A 24903-nucleotide genomic window follows, 5' to 3' on the forward strand; every position below is an offset into this window, starting at 1 on the left:
AAAGCTTATATGGCATATATCCGGACCCTTACGTTATGCAGGTTCTCACAATATCAAGATCGAGCCCGACCGCCCGCGGTATAGCACAACATGAGATCCTCTTGACTGGCGGTGAGTATACTATCGCCCTAAAACCAGACTGATGGACGGAAATTCACGCAAATGACTCCATGAACGGTCCATCGAGGTCGAAAAACGTAGTTATGGAGGATGGCGAGCAGATTCAGTGTTCAACCATGCTTCTTATCAAGGTCGAAGTTTCTGTCATAGTTGTTAGCGAAAAGCCCTCATGTAATAACGCTGGTGTGCTTATCACAAACAGATGCATCATGAATATACTTGGAATTGGTCCTGCAAGGGGCCGCGAAATATGCCGGACTTCCATTTGAAATCCTGTGGCCAAGGGAACTGTAGTGGAAACAAGGTACCAAATGTTATATAAACCCACTTTATACCACCAGTCGGAATGCCCACTCAGCAGGATCTTTGGTACCTAGAGAAGCTCATTTCTAGTCAGCTCATCTTCAGCTCGTCTCTAACTCTGCATTTACAATACAGTTTTTTCGAAGGCGAGTCCAGGATGTAAACAAACCTGCTGATTATCTAGCGTTTGGATGAGCTGAATCAAGCATGCAAAGATATATAGATCATTCATGATGTAAGGGGTGTGTTGGAAGAAGGATGCGGCGTCTTCACCTTACACCCATTGAGGTGATACTTGTACCAGTGCACTGTCACGTTGTAGACGCAAGAACAAGTGTGTAAATGCAAGATATTGCGGGCCGAAAGGAGTTCTAGAATGTGCATCACCTCTCTTATCCACATTTGGCAGCCCTTTCAGGAGACGATGATACACCGTATCGACGATCTCCAGGTCAAAATCGTCCAGGAATACACATTATTATTCGAGGAGACATTTTCACGTCGTCCAAACATGTCCTGTGAGGTAGTTCGTAAGGCAGGTGATACTGCCGTCTCACCGCAAGTTGACGTAGCCTAGCTATAATCTCTCCTAGCCAGGAAATACCATACTCATCTCTCTCTCAGGTTCCATGGCTGCATCTACCTCTGTAGCTGTAGATCATCAACGACCTTATTCAAGGGTATCAACAAACGTATCGATGGGGATATTGATGCCGATTGCTCGCAAAGGATATTCGTAACAATATTTGCATGGTATGAATGATGGCGTCTGAGGAGCGTACAAGGTGAAAATAGTCATGAATATCAATGATCTTGATGTTGACCTATTTGTCGTTGATCCGATTGAATGGCACAGACATCTACCTGTTACCCAATACTGGAAGACTACCTGACCCCAAGATCCTTAGCAGTGGAGAAGAAGATCTTTGGGTCCCTCGCCATATGGAAGAATCGCAGAACCAGGACTGAGGGATGCCGTGGCCAAGGCCTTGACAAGAGAACTCGAGAACGAGATGGAAAATGCATGGACTTTCATTCAGACTGAAATTGTGCAGAGAGAGAGAGAGAGAGAGGAAATGTCATCAAGCATGCCAATATACATAGCCCTAGCTCACACCCTTCATTCACGAAGAGATCAACCCGTCCATAAACAGGCTCTCTAGGAATATGACCGTCCGCGGCTAGAGCCTATTGAGGATGAAGTCCCTCGGTGACAACGCTAAGGGATTCCACCGCGTATCAAGTCTGCAATCCCACGATGGTGAGTCTACAAACAAGCACGTGGCTCTTCTGATTTCGTCCCAAAGTGCATGATGACAAATGACAAGAGAGCGACCCGATTTTGGGTCTGCCAGTTGTCTACTGCGTCAGCCGATAACCCGACTAGAACAACCCGATCGGGAAACCGAGAAGACTTGGAGTGGGCGGTGACTGCACGAGCCACGTGATGCATCTTACGCTAACCTTGTTTGGGTTGCTCGTAGCCTACAGCTGCCGTTTCGAGACCGATCGCGGGGCAGGCTCTCGGTCAATCATCGTTTCATGCACGAGTCGGAGCTGCACGACTAAATGCTATTGACCGAGAGGTGCTCGAACCAGAAAGGTAGGGATACGCGGCTCCAGCTTGTGTCGACTCTGTCGAGCGACCCGATATAATACTTGGACAGATTCCTCGAAGCTGAATCGCTTCACAAAAAAAAACAATTATACCCGGCTTTTCACCCGATCTAAATTAATTGCCTTCTTATCTGCGCCTTCGACCCGCCATCGTCAATTTACTCATAATCTCCGGAGTACGCGCGCACGAGCGAAAACATTGTCCTTGCGACTAGAGCACCAAGACTTTCCACCGCCATAAACCACGACATTGATAGTTGGTATCCGCAGCCCTTAGACGCACTCACAATGGCCTCCTCAGCCACCCAATCACACATCGCCGTCATTGGATCCCTGAACATCGACTTCGTCACGTCCACCCCCCGTTGTCCCGGCGCCGGCGAAACCCTCACAGCAACCTCCCTCACCGTCACAGCAGGAGGTAAAGGCGGCAACCAAGCCACCGCCTGCGGTCGCGCCTCCTTCACGTCCCCCACTACCCAAGATGTAGCCGTCAGTATGATCGGCGCCGTCGGAGCGAACGATCCCTACTACGCGACTCTGCTCAAGCCCGCGCTGGAGAAATCCGGCGTGAGCACAGCGACCATCGAGCAGTCCGAAACTGCGCAGACTGGGTCGGCGACGATCATCGTTGAAGAAGCGGCCGGCGGCGAGAACCGCATTCTGGTCGTGCCGGGTGCGAATCACGCTGGTCTAATGAAGGATACATCGGCGATTGTGCGGACCGTGCAACAGCAGGAGATCAAGGCTGGGGTTGTGGTACTGCAGGGCGAGATTCCGCGCAAGACGACTCTGGAACTGCTGGAACATTATAATGGGGCGGATGGGAATCGGGAGCGTGTGCATGTGGTTTTCAACCCTGCACCGGTCTATCCGGAGGGTATTTCTCTGGCTGCGTTGAAGAATACTTCTGTGCTCATCATGAATGAGACCGAAGCTGTTCAGATGTCGAGATCTATCGCGGGCCTTCCGATTTCGGATTCGACGCAGTCGTCAGGATTGGATGACTTGCAGCCTGAGCAGCTTGCCCCTCATTTCCATGATACTGCCAATGTGCAAGTTGTGATTATCACGTTGGGCGCCAAGGGTGTCTATTTCTCCACCCGGAATGGTCGCACCGGCGCCGTGGCCGGAGTACGAGTTGCCAAGGTCGTGGATACGACGGCAGCGGGAGATACCTTTGTTGGATACTTTTCAACGGCCCTAGCCCGTTTCCTTGCAAAGGGCGAGCCGCTGGAGAAGTTCGATGATGAGATTGAAAATGCCGTGAGACAGGCTAACGCAGCGGCCGCCAAATGTGTTGCTGCGGCGGGGGCCATGCAGAGCATTCCATTTGCATATGAAGTAAAATAGATTTACAGGACGGAAGAACAACAGGATGTTATAGGATAGTGTATGACTTGTGACAAAAGAAAAAGCGCCGTACCTCATGAACCAAACCCCTTAGCCGTCCATCTCATCCGTATCCTCATCAAATCGCGCGATTTTCCAGCCTGCCTGGAGTGCTTCAATCTCGTGGTTCAAGTTTATTCCCGTACTTGCGGTGATTCGACGAAATGTTTCCATCAACACTTCTTGTTGTGATTGATGGGTCATATCTCGAGCCACAAGCAAAAGACTCGCAATGAGGATTGGGTCCCATTGCTCTGAGGACTCGTTGCTGACAGCGATGCCAGCAATAGACTGAGCGTGCCAGATATGCGACGTAAAGCATCGCGGCCCCGGCAGGGCCTTCAGAAGCCGAGGCTTGTATCCCAAAAGAAGTAATGAGGTAATATGGTAGACGACATTAGCGACCAGCGCCAAAGGTGTCGTATAGATCAAGATTGGCAATGCGGAATCGCGGCTGGGATCGATCTTGTCAGCCTCACCACCTCGCACATCGACTATTTGCTGTGCATCCACGGGTCGCTCATTATACCATCTCTGACAATCGGACCAGAGGAAGGTCCATTGAGACAGGAAGCGAGACTGCGGTAATGAGGAGAATGCATAGAGCTCAGAGGGAGCGGCACTTTGAGGGTGCGAGGGGTCTGGACCGCCGTAGATGAGAGAGAGGCAATGTCCGAGGAGAGATAAGGAGTGCTTGTAAACTTGGCTGATGGAGGGTGATTGAATGGCATGCTGTGGTGTTTGGATCGGGGACCCATCCCGATTGATGTATGAGCGGAACTGCATGAGTGGCCTCTTTGCAGTCAATACTGAGACTGCCAGGTCAAGGCGGAATTGGAACCAAAAGATTGCTTCGCCCAGCTCGTCTTGCATAACAATAGGATGCAACGAGAAACTGAAATTCTCGAATTGGGCTGCGAGTAGATCTCTCCATTGCTGTATGCCATACTGAAGAAGGTCCTGAAAAAGTAACAAAGTCCGTCCAGCCGACCTGGCCAACTCTGGCTCAAAGGCAAGCGTTTCTTCAGCCTCGGACCGAAATCGCACGGAATTGTCGTGGTCTTCAATTTGCGTTGGCATTGCAGTGAGGACACGCTGATTCGATGACAGGGCGAGGACCGCCGCTTGTAGAGGGCGATTTGTACGAGACAGTAGCAAAGCCTGGATTCCCAGAGCGCCCTCGGGGTCACCGACGTCGAGCCAAGGACAGATTTGATATCGAAAGTGTCGCAGCAGGTCTGTTTCATGATTGGTGACAGATAAGGTTGTGGCTCTCTGTGTCAATGGTGCCCTCAGAGGCATTTGGGAAGCATGACCAAGTGAGCCGCGGTTGCCATGCGAAGACGGCGATTCTGTGGGCGGCGCAGATTGATGATTTGTTACACTTCGATGCGGCTCAAGAGGCACATCGGGCGTGAGCATGTCATGAAGATTCAGCATTGTGCGAGTCTCGGGCACATGCCGCTGGGTGGCCGCATGCGCGGCAGTCCTAGTGCCTTCGACATGTCCGATGACAGGCTCTGCAGTCGAGGCAAGAGACTGCCGCCTTGAATGATCACCGTCATGTTGCTGAGTACTCCCTTTCGTTGCTGCGTTTGTCGAGGGAGAATCATCCACAAACTATATTCTCAAATCAGCGCACATCCATCATACCAGCGGAGCATTAGACAGTCAAACTTAAAGACACCATGCCACTTACAGTGATAGACCCATAGACCTGCCCCGTAGTGACTCCTGCAGTCGTTGATCGGGGTGGCACAAATGCCACATCCCTGCCGTATTTGCAAGGAAAACCCTTAACCTCGCAATTAGCACAGCGCGGCTTCTGCTCATCGCATTTGCGTCGTCGCTTCCGACATGTGAGACAGCCTGTCCGCACCCTCTGCTTCCCCGGGGGAGTTGGTTTTCGGGGCATCCTATCTGTCACTGCACACCTTGGCGTGCATGGCCCCAGACTGACAAAATCTGGGGAAACGACAATGAGCGAAATCGGTGAATCGGAGGCTCCATGCCCTCTCCCCGGAGATGAACTGTGCGGACTTTTTTCCCTTGCGGAGAAGATGTGGAAGGCGAACACAAGCGGGGGAACAAATCAACGGCCAACCTGCCACGGTGAGAGTGGGTCATGCTGGGAGGTCGGTACGCCGATTCGGTGCGATGGCCCACGAGCGGATGATTCTGTAGAATGATCCGCTTGGTGCGGACGGAGACTTAAATTTGGGTCTACTTACTGCGGCAGCTGCTTTAGACACGTGATGCTCCTCTGCGTCCTGCGTCCACGTGCATTCTTGAGCGCATGTGGAATTAGTTCGCACGTGAGCTCGATTTGACCTTGAATGCGACCAACATTCTTCTTATATTGGGCAAATATCGATCTCTGCATAACAGGCTCCAGATTCTTGGCGCCTTGGACATGACTTCCTTACTATCGAGTACACCGATCAGAGCTGAAAGCATTTCCTCGGAGGAAGTTACTGTGAAGAGTATTCATACTGGACGTCAACCAAACTTGATATATCACAAAACTCGCATTATTGAAAACGGAAAGACAAAAGATCATCAATCAAGTTCATCACATATTAAATAGTCGTCAGAACCATCTCTCTTAGGGATGGTCGTATTTTAAACAGACTCGACATAGTCAGAGCCGTGCTTCTTCTCCAGATCAGCATTATTTGGCGAGCCCAATCCCTCCAAAAAGGCAGTCAGGCCAACGTCGCGCTGAGCCTCGCGCAGCAAGGCGGCATCTTCCTGGTTCTTCTTGCTTCCAAACACGCGGTCCATCTCTTCCAGCGTGGCATTCTTGGTCTCGGGGAGGAAGAACCAAACCCAGAAGATGCCGACAAAGAGGAAAGCAGCGAAGAAGATGTAGGTGCCCCACTGCCAGGACTGGAGCATGGGAGGCACGAAGAAGGCAATGGCGAAGTTGTTGATCCAGTTGCTCGAGGCGCCGATGGAGACACCCTTGGCGCGAATGGAAAGAGGGAAGATCTCGGAAACAAGCGTCCAGGAGCAGGGACCCCAGGTGGCACCGAATCCGGCAATGTAGAGCCAAATGAGAGCTATAGAGCGTTAGTCAGAGGTACATCCCCTTTGAAGTTCGGTGCTGAGATGAGTACTTACCAACGGCAGTCCAACCAGCGGCCACGTGGCCAGGCCAGTCGTGCTGGTACTTGGCGACGATGATTCCAACAATCACCATGCTGCAGAACATGACAATAGAGCCAACGATGAGCATAGGCTTGCGACCGACCTTGTCAATGATCAACTGGAGATAGATGTTAGTGTTCCGGATCAAGGAATGTTTGGAAAGCGCAGATCAATCACTTACCATGGCCGGGATAGTAGAGATCAAGAAGACAACGCCAGTAACACCGGTAGCCAGGAGGGCGATAGTGCCACCAGTGAGACCAAGGGACTGGAAAACGTTGGAAGCATAGTAGATAACTGCAATGTGTGTTAGCATGGTGACCAACGTGCAACAAGCTTTCGTAAGGGTATAACTCACTCGCATCGATACCACTCCACTGCTGGAAGAACATGATGAGCCAAGCAATACTGACACGCTTGAAGTTGTCCATGGAGCGAACGCAGTTGGCGTACTGCGCAATCTGGTTCATCCACACGCTCTGACGCTCGCGCTCGGCAAGGTGAGGCGCAGCCTTGGCAAACGCACGCTCCTCGAAGACGGACTCAGCCTTGATCTCAAGATACTCAATCTGGATGAAATCATCGTCGATGGGGAGCTTGCGCAGCCAGGCGAGAGTTGCCTGGGCTTCCTCATCACGGCCCTGCTTGACCAGCCATCGGGGAGAGAAGGGCATGAACCAGATACCGCAGGCCAGGCAGACAGCAGGAATACCCTGAATAATTGAAGGCAAACGCCAAGCGAGGTCAGATTGACCCTCGCCAGTGCCCCCGATGTAGTTGCTGCCGTATCCGACCCAGAAGGAGATCATAATGCCGAGAATAGTTGCAAGTTGGTAGAAGGAGACCAGGAGACCACGCATCGATGGAGGTGAGATCTCAGCATTGTAAAGACCAGACACACCACTGAACAAGCCCACGCCGAGACCAGTGAAGAAGCGACCGGCGTAGAGCATGGCGGGATTGCCAGCGGTGGCACCGATGTACAGATATGAACCGAGAGTCACCCAGCAACACGCGATAAACATGGTGTACTTTCGAGAGATGATTTCGCCCAGAACACCAGCCGAAAGGGAGCCGATAATACCGCCGACTTGCAGGATCGATGTCAGCCACCCGGTAGCCGATGTGGATGCTACGACAGACGGGAAATTCTCAGTGAAGCGTGTCATGACCAAACTTTGGCCAAGGACACCCTGTTGATAGCCATATTCGAAACCACCGAGACTAGATTCCCTGTTAGCGAACGAATGATATCTACCGCGATCGTGCCGACACGAGGCGCAGGGCCAGCGGGGAAAGATGCACGTACGACGCAAAGAAGGCAATCAGCAAAATTTTGGGATTTTCATAAAGCGATTGCCACATGGACTTGGTCGCCATTTGGACTCGCGGACTTTCCTCCACATCCGTCGAAGTGCGGTCGGCCATTTGCGCGACAGATAAAATTTTCGGCCCGAGTGAGAATACTTCCGCAACAAAAGGGAGATCAGGCGAGATGGATCTTGCCTCAACGACAAAGAGAGATAGATGGAGGCAATTGCGTCGTATGTGATCTTTTACTAAAATCTCTGATCAGCGCGGGGAGGGCATGGATGTTATATGTTTTTTTTGCCCCCTCAATCCAGCAGACGTAGACCAACACCTTCCAAAAAGGCTAAAGCTATCGTTTACCCCGGGCTCGGCCTCCCGAGAAAACCTCGCATGGCCCCGGAAAAGGGAAAAATTGAGAAAACGCGGAGAGAAATCAAAGTGCGGAGGCCAGCCACTAGGCCGGAATCGCAACTCCCTGGAGGCTATGACTGCCTCTTTGGGCGAAGATTGGCATCACGGTCCCGACACTCACAAAATTCAGGATTCTGGACTTGGAGCCAGTGCGGGTCGATTGGGTAATCCCAGCTGGCAACGTCCCCAAAGGAGCAAGTCCTCACCCGCAAATTGTGGCATGGTCAGCCAGACCCTCCTCCACTTTCAGAAGTGCTCGTCTCCTTGTTTCCCCAGTCCCCACACTGCAGGGTGCATACTGCAAACTCTTCACTCTGTCTCCATTTCCCCAATCGTCTCTTTCCGCTCGTGATTTGAACCAAGTTCTAAGACGGGTCCAATGAAATGTATTCAAGTATGGCACTGCGGAAAGGGTACCCGCCACCGCCTTGTCCTGGGCTAGTCGCTGCCAGGTGCAAACTGGAGTTGTCGTCTGATCGCCCATTTTGGGTAAACACAGGCACCGATGTCTGTTTGCTGCGCTGGAGATGCTGTTCAAGCTCAAGAAGGATGCGGGGAACTTCCACGCAAAGCTGAGGCATGATGAGCTTGAGTTTTTAGCTTCCGCGCCACCTGAGTTGGAAAGTGTGGTGTGTTCCAGGTAGCTCTCTCGGACGAGCTCGTATTTTGTGAGATCGCAGGTGGTATGTGATGGGCTGCGACTCAAGCCGATTGACCAGTTCAAGATAGCTGGAGGTCTTTGATCACGTGGCAGGTTTTCGATTTGTCCTACTCGTGCAGTCGCAGGTGGACAAGGATAGGCCAAGACATGAGATCAATCTTATGGACCGGGTCGAGCGCTGTTTCTTGCCTGTTGGGTGATATGGATATGTTGATGCGGAGCCAAGTACCGATACCTCCAGTTCCCCGGAGTGAAAAGACCCCTACAATCACTAATGTCACTCACTTACCTAAGGTTAATGGGAGACAATAGTTATACGTCGATGCGATAAGGTATACCAAGTGTATGGCCTTATCTTACGGCGCTGGACTCTGTAAGGTCAAAAACAGAACAAGTACGAGATTCCACACGATGAGATTCATTCGGTGCCACTGGCATATCTCAGACATGTATAGCTCAGTAGTTGGGTATCAAAAGTCTTTCCTATTTCCGAGATCACGACACTGCAACTCAAATCGCGGACAAAATCTCCCCCGGCTCGTAACCCCATTCCCGCTCAAGATCCTTTAACCTCCAGAGCGCACCCCATCCAGTCGTCTCCTCGACAATTTTGAACAGCTTCGCCACTTCCACATGCTCACTGTAATGGCTGAGAAGTTTGCCAGCAATGTACAAGGGTTGAATGGCATTGATGAGGTTCCCAGAGTGAGGATTCGTCAACGAAATCCCACAGACCCGGCGCGCGTGCCATATTGAAGAGTAATGCGCCTTGTCCAGAGGCAACATCTTGCCGGGGGGTTTCATGTCCAGCATCATTATGCAAGCGGCATGGTAGAGCTGGTTGCCTGATATGGCAGCCCAGTGAGCGAAGAGGATCTCGGGGAATATTTGACCACCGCCGATTCCGGTTGTTTTGATTGGCAACATTGCGGCAGGTCTGTTCTCCAGCCAGAATTGCAGTTCCTCCCATAGAGCAGTCCACTGCTCGGAAAAGGGGCGAGGGTCTTCGATCCTCTCGCCCAGTTCCATGTATCTTGTGTGTCGGCATGATAGATCGCATGTCTTTGCACAAAGATACACGGCCCAGTTAGCATGCATGTCTGGAGACGCACATCCATCTTGGTAGAACATGTCTCGAATCATCAGCTCTCTTTCTCGGGGCGTCGCGGTCTCGGAAACCGCAGGGACCCATTTCTGCAAGGGCAGCACAGTAGACTCGGATCCTCCCGATATGATGGCGCCGCAAAGCTCCATGCGTGCATATGTCCAGAAGGTGGCGGACAAGTGTCCACCAGACAGACCATGCACATTGAACGATTCAAACAAGGCTGCGCATCCTTCGACATGTCGCCTCCAGTCGCGCGGACTGACGGACATCAGCTCCATGACCGCCAGGATGCAGACCGTGACAAGAACATCGGGATCTTTCGCTTGGAGCAAGGGTGTCAGTAATCGAATTGACTCCTGATAGAGCTCCAGACTATCGTATGCCTTATCCAGGCACGCCTTGCGCTCTGTCTGTCGCGCTGAAAAGGCAAGAATGGCATAAAACAAGGCGGGTGACCGTTGCGCCAGGATCGGAATATGTACTCCGAAATGGCGCAGCTCATCGAATTTGTCCAGGTAGGGTGCACACTCGGTGATCCAGTTCTTAAGGTAAAAAATCAATCTGATTTTGGGAATTGACACTCTCGTGAAATCTAGTGTCGGGCGGGACTTGGTTTGCCCATCTGGGTGCTCAAAAGGCACTGACGAGGTTTCACCGCTTGGGTCAAAACTGGCGACGGATGAAAAGAGCACGCAGCGGAGCTCTTCTTGCAGTTCAAGAAATCTTGGATTCGCGGCATATTCATCTGCGCTGGAGAATGTGCCAGGTGACAAGAACGCCTCTTCTTCGAAAATAGGTGCCGAATTGTGTTTGAGGGGTTCTGAGATTATCGTCTTTGGTAGAACTGGCGCAACGGGTTCCTCCATGATGAAAAGTCGACGATGGCATGTGAGTGAAGCAGCAGATGCGGAGAAAAAAAACTTGGAATGAGAGCAGGCTTTCCAGAAATCCACTGTCAAAAGACTAATCTATATCGGCTTCGCTTTGGCCACGGTCGGAAGGCAAGTAGTCCTCACGCGGCAGCGGATGACAAGTGGTGCCAGGCCGTTCGACTTGAGACCTGCAGTCTTCGGCTTCACCAAGCGGGCAAGACAGCGCTAAGAAAGTGTGGAGAGTGGAGACTGCTGCTGATGCGGACTATGGAACCCCCCAGAGTCCAGATGGAAAGACGCAGAGCCGACTTCCACTCCGGCTTCGAGGTTATCAGTACTGTGCTTCTGTGGGTCGACACTTGACCGAAAAGAGTCAGCCTAAGCGCGGCTACGTGCATCTTCGTTCTGGGTGCCTAAGGCTTCTGAAAACCTTGTCGGGCCTTGTGATCAACTCGAGCAGGGTCAGGTAGCCGACGAGCCTGTTACATGTATGGATTCAGCTCAATCCCGTTTTAGCGACGCAGTTATCCGGTAACGGTCCCATTTCGCCGTGTCATAGCCGCTCGTTCATTGCAGCACATTGGTGGCAGTTCCCATGCTTGAGATTCTCAACTCCAAAACATGCGGCTTTCTGAGAGCTTAGATTGGAATAGCCAACCGACTCAACCTGAACCTATGACCTAAGGTAAGCTTCAGTTCGAGATTGGCGAATGAAGGAATCTGCATGTAATGCTAACGTAGTGACCTCGCATGTGCAAAGAAAAAATTCCAATTGAGTCCAACTCAGATTAGGGTTTTCAGCCTCATCTTTCATAAGTGATGTTCATCTTGCAGATCGTTTCGAATCTATCATGTTCTATATTTGTATCGCTCTATATACAGCAATCCATACCAAGTCTATATGCAGTCCGCGCAACAATGGACAAGTCAAGTTTCATCAAGTATCATCGTATCAGACGCCGAGAGTTCGCAGTACAAGTCTCCATTTCCCTGGTCATCCGTGTAATGATCAAGCACTATTCGAACAGGACCAGCTGTTTGAGCTTGAGTCATTATGGATAGCGACGCCGGAGACAAAGAGACCAAGGCCACACTGATAAGTTGTTAGTCGAGGCAATGAGCTTGTATCTCAGGTAAGGATCATCACGTACCATAGCGCATGAGATGAGGAAAATAGAAATATTGAGAATCGTCAGGGAAGCCTTCTTCCAATCGCGGAAGTATTGGCCCTTGTTCATGTGGAGCCAGAAGACAGCAGGTAAGCCAACTGAGACGGTTGTTAGCGATCGACCACTATACATGGGATATGGGGAACAAATCATAGTACTTACAGCTGAACCAACTGCCAAAGAGGGCACTCTGTATTTGAAATCTGTCAGCCAATGTTCTTCGAGAATCTCCAGTCTTTGCAAGTCACTCACAATCAAACTGAGCAGATCATTGAAGACGGGAATCGACTCCGCAACGACCCAGGAAACGACCCAGACGCCAATGCAAATTGCCACCCAGGATCCAACGGAGAGAAGGCTGCGACTGTGCATCTTGTCGGAGCCACGGAACATGCGAACGTAAATGTACTTGCAGGCAACATGACCTAATACAACGCCCGAGAGAATAGTCTGCTTTCGTCAGTGAGAAGTTCAAGATGAAGTGAAAGAGATCAGGCACCGAGGGGTAGGTGCTTTGTGAACTCACAGTTGGAATGGCAATACCCCAAGCGACCTTGCTCATGACAGGGCTCAGTGAAGAGATAGCTGGGGAGGAGACGTTGGGACCAACGTAGTGGTAGATGATCAACGCGCTGACCAGGTACAGCACGGTGTCGACAATCTGAAGCATTGCAAGGGACTTGTTAAAGGTGCGTGGGTCCTCAGTCTCGGACATGAACCCAAAGTAGGCGACGTGGGCGACTATCAAATGCCGCCAGTCAGTATTTGGCGAGTCCTCCGTGAATGGTGTACACAAAGAGTGCTTTCCAACTTACGATAGGCGAAGATGATGTTGGTGACAGCGAGGAAACCCTCACGGAAGCTGACATTTGTGGTCACTTCGTTCACCACAGAGCCCTTGGCTTCAACACCAGCGGTGATCATGGTGATGATGGTGGCCACCAAGACACTCGCGAATGCTAATAATCAATCAGCAAAGGATATAAATTACATTCCGGTCAGAGATACTCACAAATAACAGACATCCAGTAAACCTTCTCCATGGTGCGAGGCAAAGCACCCAAGAAACAGATCACCAGACCAACGACACCAAAGACCAACGTACAGGCGCCGTGATCAGTGAGCACGTTCATCAAGATATTAAAGGTCAAGATGTTGCTGGCCATAAGGAAAATGAGCAAGAGAAGTTGGCCAATACCGAGCACCTCTCGGCCCACACGACCCATCAACAACTCTCCAGCATCACCCATGCTGTGGATGTGAGGATGACGGAGCTTGAACTGTCCAATGGCATAGCCAGTATACCAGGACAGGGCAGATATGAACAAGATCATGATGGAAGCACTAAGCACGTCATGGTCAGCCATCTTTCCCAGTCCCTCACAGAAACTCATAGAGAACCTGGAATGGATACATACGGCACCATGCCCAGTGTGGCAACCGCTGAGGGCAAAGACAAGATTCCAACGGAGACATTTTCCGCAATCATGACTAAATCAGAATCAGTACATAGCTCCGCGTTGGCGCGTTTAGAGGGAATACGCACGCATGCCACAGTGCCTGATTGATCATTAGCTGTAGACCTCAACAGTAAACGCCCTGGGTGAAGAATGACTTACCACCACTTCATGGTACGGTACTTGACCTCCGCGGTCTCCTCATTGCCAAAGGGCTCCAGATCCTTGGCAGATAGAGCCTTCTCACCCTTCATCTTGAGATCATCGTCGGCGGGGAGGTCCGCCATACCGCCCGCATATGACTCTTCGTCGTTTCTCTTGAGTAATGTCATCTTGTCCCGTCGTAGACTAATCAGATTCACTTTGCCTGGAAACACCTCAAAGAGATATGTGGAAAAGGTAAGTCCGGCACAACAAAGATGTCGAGTGATCCAGTGTCTATGACCAGCCAATAAACTATGTGGACAAGAGAAGAAAAACAGTCAAGGACGATTGACTGAGGGCCACTTCGACCCCGGCCAAGGAAAAAATTCGACGGGCAAGTTTGAGTGGGTCAAGGGACTTCTCCGTGACTTTCTCCGGGTTGCTTCAAAAGCGATCGCCAAAAGAGCCGAAAGCCACACGCAGTTTGACCGTGTGACTAATTGTGGCGCCGTGATGAAAAGGCCGAGAGATACCGAGGATCCGATTGGTAGAAAGATCGGCGCGCGAGAAAAATGTAGTCCACAGGGAAAGTCCTTCGTGATGATACTCACCCACCAATGCTGATAGGTGACAAAGAAGCTTTTCCGCGGACAACTTTCACCGGATCGAAAGCTGCTTCAAGCAAGGGACAGTAAAACCAGAGACTAAGGGGGGAACCCAAAAACCTCGAAAATGCGGGACAACCCCGTACTCCCAGAAGAAATGTAACGGAAAAACTCTGCAGAACGCTTCGGGTGGAACCAGCCGAGATCGAGACCCCATATCATCATGAACGCATGCGATTTAGGTGAATGGCAAAGGTTTGTATGGAAATTCCGTGTTCTTGTAGACCACCATCAATCTGCGTCCACTCGTCCAGTGATTTACTCATGACGAGCTCTCCGTATGGTCTCAGGACCCACATCGTCAAGGTCCTTTGACTCCGGGGAAATCGAACCCGGGCCGTACTCCATGTCACACCGTCTTAGTTCGAGACCACGGAACTAGGTGTGAAAAAGGTTTACCTATGCTTAGCCAGGGGACTAGGCTGGATAGGTAGTTCTATATATTTAGGGTTCTGAGAGTGAAGTGATCAGTTGGAAGTACGACTAGTTAAAAGCGATGCCTACGTAGTACACACTGTCAGTTTTCCGGGGGGGTTTCAGACAATAATACCGGCTCTTACACAAAATACGATACTGAGAACCCTTCAGAAGTTCAGATATCGTAGCTCTGGGAGCATTGCCAACTAAGGTTAAGGAACAGTGACGATTGAACTCAAAGTATGATTCCGATACAACCTTAATCCAAGAAGGTTCCATTTCCCGCTGGACTGAACTACCTTTTTGGCTAGCGTCAGCAATTGAAATAGGGTTTAAATTGGATCCATGCGAACAGGCCGCGCTCATCGCCCTCCTCTCCCGCGAAACATTTTTCACCAGAGAGCCCGTTCTCTTATTTTACCAAACAATTGGAAGCTGGCCACTGATGGAATGGAGCTACAGTAGATGCAGCCGCACTATGTGAGAGAGGGATGAGTATGAAACTGACTAGCGAGGAGATACTCTATCTAGGCTATGGACTGCGGTAGGACGGCAGTATTACTTGCCATACGAACAGTCTCTAATCCCTCTGTTGTCGTTAACTTTATCCGCTCGGAGTTGCTCAAATCCTCAGCCGAGATAGCAGTAACGTTAAGCTTAGGCTCAGGGCTGTTGTGCCGAGGTGACTAATAGCTAGCTACTAGGTAGTTATCGGGAGCACCTTACGTACAGGAGTGGCAACAGTTGGAGTTCCGACGTTGCGGGGGAGAGAGACCTGCATCCCTCTACTATTAACGTAATCCTTGGTACAAAGACAGCTACTTTGATATTGAGGATAAGCTAGACCTCAATTCTGATATATAGGGCCTAGCTAGGGATCATTAAACTTCAAAAGTGCTGGCAAAACTATGAATGCTACAGCCATCAACTTCAGAGGTACATGATGTTAGTATGGCATGTGACACTTCCGTCTCACCGCAGTCCATAGCCTAGATAGAATATCTCCTCGCTAGTCGGTTTCACACTCGTCCCCCTCACACATAGTGCAGCTGCATCTGCTGTAGCTCCATTCCATCACATGATGGATCAAGGATAAGTCCCACCAGGTAGACTTCCGACCACAGATGGAGATTATCCACGAGAAGAATCGGTTCTATAGGCCCGAATTGGGTAGATCACAACCGAAGATACTACGGATCGCGTTTGGTCCAGATACAAATGCGGGTGTGGAACGAACTACCTCGGAGGTTCATGTTGAGTCAACAGCAATACTCGGGAGGGTAGCTACTGGATTCTGAAGCCGTTTTTTCGGCGCAGATGATCCAGGTAGCAGCAATAAATTCGTCAGCCAGTGCTCGCTCGCTCGCAGTCCAACCCCACATGGGCTCGACTATTCATCGCGACTTGACGGGAGCACGGCTTATACATACCCGCTGGGTATCTCGGTCCTCCGGCGCGTCATCGCGGAAAGCCCGTCGGACAATCAGGATCTCGCGCAGGATGAATAACCGCATTGAGATTTGGAGCCAGGCCACAACACCTAGGTCTATACTAAGCGGCAAGTTTTCTATCTGTCTAATAAATATAATAGGGACCTCGATTGAGAATGCATTGGAAGAATTCTTCTCGAACAGCACTAAGCCATAGTCATCATGGTATCGAAGACAATGAAAGCAATCGGAGTTGCCAAGTATGGCGCGATCGACAATTTGGAGTCGCGCGACGTTCCGCGACCGGAGAGGCCCACGGGAATGGACATGCTTATCGAGCACGTGTCTTTACACAGTTAGGGTAACATAGCTACCGCTACGGGATTTACTCTAATTCAACCTAGAGCCAAAGCATGCTCAGTGAATCCCATTGACACCAAAGTTCGCAACGGCACCTATGACGACGCTCCAGGTACAAATTCTCCACCCGCTAGAAAGGTCTGGTACTCATCAATTACTTTTGTGCAAGATTACTACAAGTATGTGCCGAATGATTTTCATATCATTGGATTTGATGGTGCCGGAACCGTCTTAGAAATCGGCACCGAATGCACAAATTCCAAACCGGGCGATGATATCTTCTTCGTGGGCTCTACAACGCGTCAATGCAGCAATGCAGAGTACATCCTTGTCAACAAACGTCTCTGTGCTAAGAAACCGAAGTCACTTGACTTTGTGGAAGCCGCCAGTATGGGCCTTACGTTCGGTACTACCTTCCAGTCACTTGTCCATAGGCTGGAAATCAAGCAGAATGAGAACGCTGGTATTCTGATTGTGAGTTTCCATCATATGTCAAGCCGGGATGATAAGGAGACATAGCTCTTCATTTGCAGTTCAAACACTTCTCTGACGCTTTCTTGAAGATCAATGGCGGTGGCCGAGTTGGGAGTGCTGCTGTCTAGATCGCTAGCAAAGTCTTGCAACTTCCTGTTCTTTCACGTGCCGAGACCATGAATTCATGCAGGAAGATGGGTGCCACCCATGTCGTGAATCATAAGGCAGACCTCGAGTCCCAGATCAAAGCTTTGAAGTTGGACGTTCCAATCAAGTGAGTACCATTCCGATCACTTTTCCTGGTTGCTTGCTTGGTATGTTAATTGTCAATGGAGACGCTGATACTCATCATTACAGGTATGTTTATGTCGTCGCAAGAACAGAGCAATATATTCATGCCGTCAGAAAGATATGTGCACCCTTCGCCAAGGTGTGCTCAATCGTGCAAGCAAAGTTTGATCTCTATGGGACTGAGTGGATGTCAAAGTTGATGACCTTCTCATGGGACTGGCTCGGCACATCAGCATGTCATCATACAGACACAGAGAAGTATCAGCAGGTTCTTGCGAACTTGACCCGCTATATAGAAGACGGAAAGTTGGTGCCAAATCTCAATAGATGTCTGAAGTTGAACCTGGCTGGGCTGAAGGAAGCTCATCGGTTGATCGAGTCTGCGACCACTGTAGGAAAGCTGTCTCTGGGGGTAGACGAAGCGAGTGAAGGAGCTACATTCGTTTGAGATGGATCGCCCTGTTTGATAAATTTTCACAATGGATGCATAGTCATACCATGTAATGGATGGCGCGTGCGATGGGTCCATGACTAGTGACAAAGTTGATGGAAAGTTGACTCCATGCATCGATAGCACTGTTTGTTTGCTCCAGTCCCGGCGGTCATGTGATTGCCTAGGACTTCTTCCACCAAGTCGTCGTCCACAAATTTGCATTTTCGTATCTTTTCCGAGCGTAGTGTGTGTTTGGTCTATAGTAGATTACCCGAGAAGATGATGTATTTCTGCCGCATCCCCGCACGCGAGACATAGCCCTCACCAAGGAGTTTACAAAATTGCTGCCCTATATTCGCACCAAGCGCGGAACTTTAGCTTGATGAGGTTGGTGTCAGCCTCGCATCCATTTTGCTGACACTAGAATGAGCTCCGAGCGCGTGTTGGAGTGAGGGATTTCAGATTTGACGACAACCGCGAATTTAAAAACGCTGGAATTCATGATATCAAATGTTTATATTTTTGTTTACAGTTCTTACCAGTACATACGACCATAGGGTGTGGAGAACAGGGCTTCCCGTCCGCTCAGCCGTACTTAAGCCACACGCCGGCCAGTTAGTAGTATGGTGGGTGACCACATGCGAATCCTGGCTGTTGTATGTTTTTTGTTTTGCATATTTTCATTTTTATCTCATTGATACACGCGGTAGCTAAGATCGAATATATGCTAACCAACGAGTCCGAGCTTTCTCAGAGGTAGGAAGTTATTCTACTCAGACCTATAAAGATATTTAGAGTTTCACTTTAGAAAGGCTCAATCGAACGAAGTCTTTGGACATTGATCCTTCCCATTTTATATCATTGCGAAGCCTCTAGGCTCACTTTGCAGCTCGTTCAAGCACATACGACCATAGGGTGTGGAAAATAGGGCTTCCCGTCCGCTCAGCCGTACTCAAGCCACACGCCGGCCAGTTAGTAGTATGGTGGGTGACCACATGCGAATCCTGGCTGTTGTATGTTTTTGTGTTTTTGGCGAGCCTCGCGTGTCTCGCTGTTTATTTCTTTTTACAATAATAGTCAGCAAGCTTGATACTTAGGCTTCCCCGTCGCACTGTCACTGTAGCTCAGGCTGTCTTGCGATCTACCTAGAATACTTATGGATGTTCTTGAGATTCCAGGGCGGAGGCTTGATACCTGTGTCTCATATTAGATCTGTTTCAGACTTGAGTGAGTCATTTGCGACCTGCACGTATCATTTTCTTTGGTAGCCCGAAACAACCCTTCGATACCAGTCTTGAGCGCACAACAGCAAGACGCGGGCCGCTTTGAGAATTTGATACATCAGACAAGTCACAACTTCTATGAGAGCTCTGTCAAGTCTTTGGTAGAATGAAGAGATATCGTGCATGCGCTGAGGTTTATTTACATGTAGCATCTGAAACCCCATCCACCAGTAGGGCCAGGTATGATCTTGTGGAGGCTCTCACCTTTTGAGTTTGTCTGTCTCGCTCATGTCTCCGCCAAGCCCAAACAAAGTCGCATACGATCCGTGCATATGGCACCTTGCAGATTAAGATGAGACTCCGTCTGGGATTCTGCAAGCCCAAGTTGGAGAAACACACACTGCCAGACGCAGGCCTTCATCTTGTTTTTCATATCACAGGGATTTCACTTGGCATATTTGATAGAGATCTTGACAGCTTCAATGGAAGTTTCACCAAAAATGCTAGTACATTTCAACCTGCTGCTATACACATAAGCTCGCGGGCGGCCGTAAAGAAGCATGTGTTCTCGAGCGCTATGTTTATCTCCCAAGGAGATACTTCGTCCCACTAGGTACCCAAGTAATAATGCAGCCTCGGTTTTGGATAGCTTCCATACCGAGAACCAGCGCTCAGGTATCTCCCACCGTTTGCTGATCTCCAGCCAATCCCTCCGTCGAACGGCCAGGATACCGGGCGCTTGAAACCTGCAGGGGCCACCGATTCGTCATGCACTCTCCAGTTTGATCGTCTGCCCAGACTCAGTTCACACAGTAGTGGGATCCATCAGTCACCCAGCCGACTCCATCACCAAATCAGCATGAGTTGGATCCAAGTTCCCCCTGTAGATCGCTACCTGGCTGATGGGCTGGACGTGGATCACCGTCCGTAACCCAGCCCCTGCCCCACGAATCGATCGCCACAAGCTTGCCGCGACGCCAATCGAGCGGGAAGGAATGTTATAAGAAGTTCTACCCCAGTGACCTGGCATTCCTGTCTGGACTGACGTTTGCTAAAAAGCTAGTTTGGGGTCACATACATATTATCATTGTAAGTCGGTCACCTGATTTGAAGCCCTAGTGTGCAATTTTTTTTTTTTCTATTGCGGTCTGCATCGCGTGTCCTTGCTTCCTCGAGCTTTCGGCCGCCCAGAAACAGCGACCAGTCCATTCGACCCCGACAACAAAGCTTTATGATTGCCCTCGGTCAGTTCCTCTCACGTCAGTACTAACCTCGATCAGCTTTTCACTCTAGATCCGTCGTCATCGACTTCCCGACCGACTCACATCTTCTTTTTCGACATGCGTTTCTCCATTCTCCTCTGCGGTCTGGCCGCCAGCACGGCCTATGCCTTTCCTCGTGTTTTAGAAGTGTGCCGTGGGGTAAGCAACACACGTCGCTGAGGATTGGCGTTGTACAGAGTTCTGACATGCGCGTGGTTCCGCTCAGGGAAATGCTACTTGCAACGATGCTGCATACTTTGGTCAGCCTACGGCTTGCTGCATCGGTCTATATTGTGACAAGGGTGTAAGTCATCCGAGGACAGGGTCGTCCCATGGTAATCGAGCTTCCAAGTTGTTAGATTAAGACTGATCACATTCTTATATGCAGATTTGCGTGCGCTAAGCATCAGACCTTTGACCGGGTCCTGATTGGATCAAAGCTGAGCTTTGAGCCGTTGTGCTCTCGGTCCTTCATATGACGACTTTGCACATAGCAACATCCCAGATATCTGCGACGGGTGGTGCATCTGAGATGTGATGGTCCTACGACCACGGGAGAGAGGAGGAGCATTGTTCTTACTGTATTGTCCCTGCGTCCGCCGATACTGTTTTTGTATATAGCTACAACCCACGCGGCACATATTTGACGACGATCATAAATCCCAGTGGTGGCTGAGTTTCTCGCCCGGATGTCTTCAGTCAAGCTTGCCTACCTGAGCATTGAAAGCGGGGTAGTTAGTTCCCTCGTGATTTGGGAGTGTCCAGTTGTCCACCGGTCTTTGCTTACGCGACCCCTGACCTTGACTGCCAGGGTTTTCTCTGTGCGGTTGCTGTCCAGCACAAACTCGATACTTCCCATCGCCCAGCAGCGAACGTGGACGAGAAAGGTACAGGATGCATTTGTGGCCCAATGCCTGGAATTCGCAGTCTCGAATTTATTATCCAGCCTCATACACATTATCATGGATCCAGATCAATCATTCGAAGAACCAACATCGACTCCACTTCAGCTCGCTGCAGAACAAGGACATCTGCAAGAAGTTCAACGGCTCCTATTTGAATCTGCAGAACAGCCCAATGAAGAGCCCCGCGGATATTATGGAAAGACAGCTCTTCAAGCTGCGTCAGCAAACGGCCACTTGGAAGTCGTCGAGGTATTGATCAATGCAGGAGCGGACACAAATGCCAAAGGAGGCAACAATGGCGGCAAGACTGCTCTGGTCTTGGCTTCAGGAGCAGGCCACATCTCCATTGTCAAAAAGTTAGTCTCATCTGGAGCAAGCATCAACACCTCACCCTACAGATACTACGGCAGAACCGCCCTCCAAGCCGCTGCCGAAGGAGGTCACGAGGATCTCGTGCTGTGGTTGCTTGGTCAAGGCGCCGATGTTAATGCACCCCCAGCCAAGGTCGACGGTCGGACGGCCCTTCAAGCTGCTGCATTTAGTGGAAATGCCAGGATCGTGCAGATATTGCTCGAGCGCAACGCGAGGGTCAACGAGCGTCCAGTGCGCTACAAGGGGCTCACAGCCCTACAGGCTGCGGCTTTTCAGGGACACTGTAAAGTTGTGGAGCAATTGATCCAAGCAGGTGCCGATGTCAATGCGGATGGGGCGGGGTTGAATGGTTATACAGCCTTGTCCGCCGCCGCTGAAGGTGGCCATCTGGAGATTGTGCAAACCTTGCTTGATGCTGGTGCGAATGTCTCGGCTTTGTCTGGGAATCAGAAAAGAACTGCGATGCAGATTGCGTTGGCGCGAGGTCACGCGGAGATTGGACGCATTTGCAACGGTTATCTTCATTCACAGATGCGAATGAAAACCTGGAATTTAAGGTCTCATTTGGAAGCACAAGTGGTCAGCGAGACGCAGTAAAGTCTATTCAATTGAGTATTATGAATCATGGATTGACAGTGGGAGAGCGGAAGCAAGGGATTAGAATGGATCTGGCCGCAGTCTACGCAGTAAATGGATGACATGCCTCCTGGGATCGTCCACCAGACCAGGATCTTGCATCGCATAATTCGATGATCTAGAACTACATAAGGCTGAGCTACTCCTCATATGATAGTTCCACTCACAATTCACTTTGGCTCGGATGCGGCAAGGAGCGAGACGACCAGAAGACGTTTTTTTACCGACTTCGTTCATTAAACGTGTCTACATAGATCACTCTCAAGTATAGAGCACGAAGACGGAGCCACAAAGATACGGCCCAGTTGGCCAGTCCCATCAATATTCCTCTGTTAGCCCACACACTTTGCGTTGGATTCGAATGCCACCGGAGTAAATGCCACCACGAACTTTCTGCCACATGCTTCGTAGCTCTCAAGAAAACGAACCGCGGTTTCGTCACTCGCTTTTGTAGCTTCAGGCATTGAAAGGTGGTACCTTACGCGCACAAACATGCCAAAAATTGAAAGAAAGGAAGACAAAAAAAGAAATTAGTACCGATGCAGGTGAGTTATAGGAAAAGATAAGGTAGATGGAGGCTCACGTCCCGTAGGATCTCGCCCGTGCTGCTATCACCAGCAGTCATGTGCTCAGCAGTCATGTGTCCAGGTGAGGGCCTTGTCGTATGAGACCTTCGCCCTACTGTTCCTCTTAGTCTTCCATCGTTCAACCTCCTCCAGTGATTCAGTCAATTACTTCAAATTCCCCTTGATTATTTTTCACGGTCATCATCTAAAGTCCCAATCAAATCAACGCTTATTGTGCCTATACCCCAGTAGAGCACATGTTCCCGCGGATCACCAGGAGACTCAACAACAGCGATAACAGAAAGCGGCTCTGAGGGATCCCTTCATGCTGTTTTGAACCTCTAATAAGAGCCCGGAGATTCGTGCAAAATCTCCTGAGTTTGTCCCAGTCGAATACGGGATTTAAAAAAAACATCGCAAGATATCCCAGACAGCTCCCTGATTCCATTCTGTTGGGTCAAGCTTGCTCCATCTCGCGAGGTCGGCCGTTTTCCGGTGGTAAATACATTGAACCAGCTTTGGATAGTCAAGTCGCCGAAAAAATTGGGACGCGATGACCTTCCACCGCATAAGTCACTGAGACTCAATGAGAGTGACAGCCTCACTGCTTACTTTGCCGTTGGCTCCCTTTCTTTCCAAATCTCGCAGGGTGCCACGATCACGCAAGCCGGGCTAGTATGAGGCAAGTTGTGTCGGTTCAAACCTTCGTATGACTTGTTCCTCAGATAGCTTTGCTCACCAGTGCTCAGATCGTCATCACGGAAATCCGACGGCTTGATACTCTTGTCAGATTGGCGGGACACAGACTCGCATAACTGCATAGGACAATGCACGACTGATCCAGTCTCCACTATCGTCACGGGAATGGCATCAGCGCTTGGAAATGCGCGGGGAAAATGAAATTCAAAATATAGCCGTGCATGATGCACAGTCAGATGAGCGCTCATTCTCCGAGAATATCTCCGGAGCCTTTCGTCTCTCAAAGCTATACGAAATCCAACCCATGTGATTGTTTTGAGAAATTCAAATGGCTATGCTAATCACATTGTCGGTGTCGGGACGAACGCCAAACAACACTACTAGTACCTGGTCGCGTGAATGAACCCGAGGATACCTACCCGGACCCGCAGCAACCAACAAAAAAAACCCTCATCTGTATCTGGGTTGCAGGATCAATGGGGCCAGTGACCTAAAGCCAGAGCCAAGCTATTTTATGGCGTCCCCGGCCACGCATCCCCAATCCCGGGCACGGCAGAAGAATCACGGCCCTATAGCCTGTTTCCAGTTAGTACGTCCGGGCGAGTATGCCAACCTTGAGGCACGTACCTACTAGGCACCCCAACCAAAAAAAAAAAAAAGGATAAAAAAAGCAGAGAGAAAGACAGAGAGGACTACCCAATGACGAGGTATAAAACGAAGGAGAGCCAACAAAAGCATCTCAAGAAGCACACACACGACACTGCCAAACCAAACCCACCAAGACACCGTCGAAATGATCGTCAACATCAGCACAATCTTCACCCTCCTGCCTCTTCTGGCTGCGGCAATGCCCTCGTCTCCAGAGTCGTACGCAGCCCTCAATAAACGATCCGTTACCTGTCTCAAGGTCGGAGCTACAGCAACAGCCACTTGGACCAATAGCGCCGGACAGCACTGCACTTTCACCGGCGTGGTAGGAAGCAATTTTGGTGCGGACGGTGCGGGATCAGGAGAGTAAGTCGATGGCTTCTCGGCGAAGATTCGTGGACTTTTATTTTTGGGAGTCTGCTAAATAATTCTCAAATGAGTGCGTATGGACTGATGGAAATGATGACTTGTAGTTACTCCTGCAATGGCCGTTGTGGTGCCGGGTGCACCGGTTTCGCATTGGGTAATGCATATACCCAGGACTGCTATTCGCACGATATCTGCTCTTACTTCAACAATGCCAGTGGAGGTGCAAGGTACGTGACTTGTATTCGAGACGAGCTTTGAAGTTGCGCAAAAGCTAACTTGAAACCATGTGATTTCAGCGATCCCAACTGCGGAGCCGCTTTCACAGCTGCAATCGACGATACCCTTCTTGGTGTGGTCGATGGATGTGGGCAGACAAACCCACAGCTGCCGGTTTCGAAGCCCAACTCGGCTCCTGTCTGTAATTAAGCCTTTACAGTT

General features: G+C 50.2%; 9 protein-coding genes across 9 annotated transcripts; 4 read left to right on the top strand and 5 right to left on the bottom strand.

The window, feature by feature from the left end:
• Positions 1-2328: 2328 nt before the first annotated feature.
• Positions 2329-3393, top strand: N7539_008295 (ribokinase; the record flags this gene model as incomplete). Its single annotated transcript, XM_056937895.1, has 1 exon — positions 2329-3393. One exon carries the CDS (start codon positions 2329-2331, stop codon positions 3391-3393), a length of 1065 nt encoding a protein of 354 aa, XP_056786987.1.
• A 90-nt stretch (positions 3394-3483) lies between these two features.
• On the bottom strand, positions 3484-5347 carry N7539_008296 (Zn(II)2Cys6 transcription factor domain-containing protein; the record flags this gene model as incomplete). Its single annotated transcript, XM_056937896.1, has 2 exons — positions 3484-5052; positions 5132-5347. The coding sequence occupies 2 exons, from the start codon at positions 5345-5347 to the stop codon at positions 3484-3486; spliced, it is 1785 nt and encodes a 594-aa protein (XP_056786988.1).
• A 707-nt stretch (positions 5348-6054) lies between these two features.
• N7539_008297 (sugar porter family MFS transporter) lies at positions 6055-8010 on the bottom strand (the record flags this gene model as incomplete). The annotated part of the gene is made up of 5 exons (XM_056937897.1): positions 6055-6494; positions 6556-6700; positions 6764-6879; positions 6941-7806; positions 7892-8010. The coding sequence occupies 5 exons, from the start codon at positions 8008-8010 to the stop codon at positions 6055-6057; spliced, it is 1686 nt and encodes a 561-aa protein (XP_056786989.1).
• A 659-nt stretch (positions 8011-8669) lies between these two features.
• On the bottom strand, positions 8670-8885 carry N7539_008298 (uncharacterized protein; the record flags this gene model as incomplete). Its single annotated transcript, XM_056937898.1, has 1 exon — positions 8670-8885. The coding sequence occupies one exon, from the start codon at positions 8883-8885 to the stop codon at positions 8670-8672; it is 216 nt and encodes a 71-aa protein (XP_056786990.1).
• Positions 8886-9475: 590 nt separating this feature from the next.
• On the bottom strand, positions 9476-10939 carry N7539_008299 (putative C6 transcription factor; the record flags this gene model as incomplete). The annotated part of the gene is made up of 1 exon (XM_056937899.1): positions 9476-10939. The coding sequence occupies one exon, from the start codon at positions 10937-10939 to the stop codon at positions 9476-9478; it is 1464 nt and encodes a 487-aa protein (XP_056786991.1).
• Positions 10940-11954: 1015 nt separating this feature from the next.
• Positions 11955-13903, bottom strand: N7539_008300 (uncharacterized protein; the record flags this gene model as incomplete). Its single annotated transcript, XM_056937900.1, has 10 exons — positions 11955-12038; positions 12097-12212; positions 12277-12304; positions 12367-12564; positions 12641-12855; positions 12930-13073; positions 13127-13458; positions 13533-13605; positions 13661-13674; positions 13734-13903. The coding sequence occupies 10 exons, from the start codon at positions 13901-13903 to the stop codon at positions 11955-11957; spliced, it is 1374 nt and encodes a 457-aa protein (XP_056786992.1).
• A 2546-nt stretch (positions 13904-16449) lies between these two features.
• Positions 16450-17800, top strand: N7539_008301 (uncharacterized protein; the record flags this gene model as incomplete). Its single annotated transcript, XM_056937901.1, has 4 exons — positions 16450-16571; positions 16632-17061; positions 17256-17335; positions 17419-17800. 4 exons carry the CDS (start codon positions 16450-16452, stop codon positions 17798-17800), a joined length of 1014 nt encoding a protein of 337 aa, XP_056786993.1.
• Positions 17801-21232: 3432 nt separating this feature from the next.
• On the top strand, positions 21233-22144 carry N7539_008302 (ankyrin repeat domain-containing protein; the record flags this gene model as incomplete). Its single annotated transcript, XM_056937902.1, has 1 exon — positions 21233-22144. The coding sequence occupies one exon, from the start codon at positions 21233-21235 to the stop codon at positions 22142-22144; it is 912 nt and encodes a 303-aa protein (XP_056786994.1).
• Positions 22145-24241: 2097 nt separating this feature from the next.
• On the top strand, positions 24242-24891 carry N7539_008303 (uncharacterized protein; the record flags this gene model as incomplete). Its single annotated transcript, XM_056937903.1, has 3 exons — positions 24242-24462; positions 24570-24692; positions 24762-24891. 3 exons carry the CDS (start codon positions 24242-24244, stop codon positions 24889-24891), a joined length of 474 nt encoding a protein of 157 aa, XP_056786995.1.
• Between the last annotated feature and the right edge of the window lie 12 nt (positions 24892-24903).

The sequence above is a fragment of the Penicillium diatomitis genome (genome assembly GCF_028827545.1).
Source record: "Penicillium diatomitis strain IBT 30728 chromosome Unknown utg000012l_segment0_segment0, whole genome shotgun sequence".
Taxonomy (NCBI): Eukaryota; Fungi; Ascomycota; class Eurotiomycetes; order Eurotiales; family Aspergillaceae; genus Penicillium; species Penicillium diatomitis.